This window comes from Curcuma longa, unplaced genomic scaffold, assembly GCF_044706935.1.
Source record: "Curcuma longa cultivar G26 ecotype Majalengka, Jawa Barat unplaced genomic scaffold, ITB_CL_G26_1.1 contig_20872, whole genome shotgun sequence".
Lineage (NCBI taxonomy): Eukaryota > Viridiplantae > Streptophyta > Magnoliopsida > Zingiberales > Zingiberaceae > Curcuma > Curcuma longa.
The window spans coordinates 1-2,860 of NW_027431512.1; the positions used below are offsets into that span (position 1 = coordinate 1).

The following is a 2,860-nucleotide window of genomic DNA, read 5'->3' on the forward strand; positions in this document are numbered from 1 at the left end:
TATAGATTTGGACCCCATTTGCCCTAATTGAGCATATCTTATAGGAGGGGTCCAAGGTGTTCTACGAGAAGGCATACAACGCCGACAAGAAGCTCATCCTCTACGAGGGCATGTACCACTCCCTGATCCAGGGCGAGCCGGAGGAGAACAGCAGTCGGGATGAGGGCCTGGATCGACGAGCGCCTCGAATGCTACGGCGCCACCTCCGCCGCCGCTATGAACGGAAACTCCGGCGACAAGGAATGGAACCGGTGAATTAAATTAAACTACTTCGCCATGACAGCGCTCATAGCACATCACCTTATAAGATGTCTGATGAGGAATTCATATTTGTCTACCTTTTTAAGTTAAAACTTTTGGTGCTTGATGATTCATCTGTTTTGATCTGGATTGTGATTGTGGACAAACTTTCGATCGAGAAATATAGAATTGTACAATCTGGTTTGGCTGCCGATGAATCGATCTTGCATCTACTCTGCTTCCTCCTGGAATTGCCGTATCAGCATGGTCAAATTCTGATAAGAAGAGCCACCTTCTTCCATGGCGCGCTTTGCTTTCTCCCCCAGCTCCTTCGCCCTCTCCCTCCTCGCTTCGGCTTCCTTCCCTCCTCCCATCAACTCCCTCACCGCCTTTTCGATCTTCTCCCTACTCACCACCGTCCCGCTGTTCTCGTCTCCCCACTTGGCCCATCCACCTCCCACTGCCACCCCGATCCTGAGTACCTCCACCACCACCTTCTGGTTCATGTGCTGGTCGCCGAAGTGCGGCCAAGTCGCCATGGGAAGGCCGCTGCATATTCCCTCCAGAGTGGAATTCCACCCGCAGTGCGTCAGGAATCCGCCGGCAGCAGGGTGTGATAGGATCATCATCTGCGGCGCCCACCCTCGTATCACCAGCCCCCTCCCCCTTGTCCTCTCTTCCAACCCGCTCTCCGCCAGCCACCGCTCCACCTCAGTGGCTGATCGGTCTCCGGCTTTAATCACCCATACGAACGGAAACCCTGCGCCTTCCAGAGCCATTCCAATTTCCATAATTTGCTCGACGCCGGCGATGACGAGGCTGCCGAAGCTCACGTAAATGATGGAGGTCGGCGTCATCGAGTCGAGCCAGCGCAAGTATTGACTATCATCAATGGCCGCCTTGTTTCCCCTCGCGGCCATATGGCCGGCATCTTTGTTGCAGAGGCACAAGGGGCCGACTGTCCATACCCTTTTTCCGATCATCTTCTGATGACTCTCCACGTACACGGCCTCAATGTCGTCGAAGGTGTTCACCACAACGCCGTCGGCCATGGCTTCCTCCTCCATGACCCTGAGGCGTAGGTGCTCCAGCTTAGGACCCCAAAAAGTGCCCGGAGCTTTACCCTTCGGCACCCGCAGCGGGTGAGGAAATCCGGGGACGTCGAGTATCTCCGACTCGTCGGTGACCCTCACGTAGACGTCCTCCTGGTGCAGGATCAGCCGCGCGAGGATGGTGAAGGCCCCTAAGCCGTGGAAGATGAGCCTTGGGACGCCCAGGTCCCTCGCCATCTCCCCGGTCCACGGATGCGCGCCATCGGAGATGACACAACTCGGCGACAGAGGATGCAGGCGGAGGTGCGCCGTAAAGGGGCCCCGGAGCATGTCGCAGGCGCGGATGAAGTTGGGGAGGTAGTCGCGCATCGGGGACGGAAGGGCGTCGAGGTTCTCGCAGCCGAGGGGAATGCCGGCGTCGGCGCAGGGGAAGGGGAGGGAGACGAAGTCGATGGAAAGCCCAGACGCGCTGGCGCGTTGGATGATGGCGTCGATGCGGAGGGCGTTGAGCGGGGTGGTGAGGAAGGTGACGTGGGCGCCGTGGCGGGCGAGGAAGTGCGCCATGTCGACGAAGGGGATGATGTGGCCCTGCGCCATCAACGGCACCAGCACGAAGTGAGCACATCTCGCCGCCGGTTGGTCCGTCGTCATGGAAAGCAAATCAATTATTGCCAAATGACAACTGATTTCGGCAACGCTGGGAAGAAATCGACGCAAGCGAGCACATGTAGATTTCTCTCCATGCCTATAATGGCGAGTTTTCTGACAATCTGTGACGACTTCACCGAGAAATTTTGATCGTAAACAGGAAGATGCAGCCAGAGCGTCTGTCCTGTTGAAGTGGACAGCAGGGAGAAAGAGTTAGTGAATCGGACAGCCTAGATAGATCTAGGTTTTGATGGACAATTTAAGATTATAAAATTTGATATAATATATTTGGATGAAATTTAAATTCTTTATTTTACCACCACATCGGATGAGTATTCGATTAAAATCGAATCGAACCGAACCGAATTAACTGAAAATTGAATAAATTAATTTTTTTCGAACCAACCAAACCGAACAAATTTCCCAACAAAAACCGAACAAACCGAACCGAAATTTTATCGGTTAATTCGGTTTTCGACCGAATTAATCGATTTTTTTAAATATTATAAAAATTTTACTAATAAATTAGAAATTTATATATTTATTTACTTAAAATTTATAAATTATTTTTTTAATTTAATTAATTCGGTTAATTCAGTTTATTCGGTTTAACCGAATAAGAAAATTTAAAATCGAAACCGAACCGAATTAACTGATTTTTAAAAAAAAATAACTGAACTTTTGAAATAACCGAACTGAATTAAAAATTCGGTTCGATTTAATCGATTTATTCGATTTAACCGAATTTTTGCTCACCCCTACACATCGTAACCTCAAGGACTTTTTGTCGTCGTACTTTTGGAGTGTTTAGCCATGATTAATTGGTTGAAATCATTTGTCGGTGGATTAAAATTAAATCAAATTGAGATTGGTTTATAGTCATTATTAAGTTTGACAAAAAGAATTTGAGTGGTTTAGTA

At 49.5% G+C, this 2,860-nt stretch overlaps 1 protein-coding gene across 1 annotated transcript; it reads right to left on the reverse strand.

Annotated features, from left to right (window-relative positions):
• Positions 1-92: 92 nt before the first annotated feature.
• On the reverse strand, positions 93-1,999 carry LOC141817540 (UDP-glycosyltransferase 73C2-like). Its single transcript, XM_074705177.1, has one exon. It carries the CDS (start codon positions 1,941-1,943, stop codon positions 471-473), a length of 1,473 nt encoding a protein of 490 aa, XP_074561278.1. The 5' UTR covers positions 1,944-1,999; the 3' UTR covers positions 93-470.
• Between the last annotated feature and the right edge of the window lie 861 nt (positions 2,000-2,860).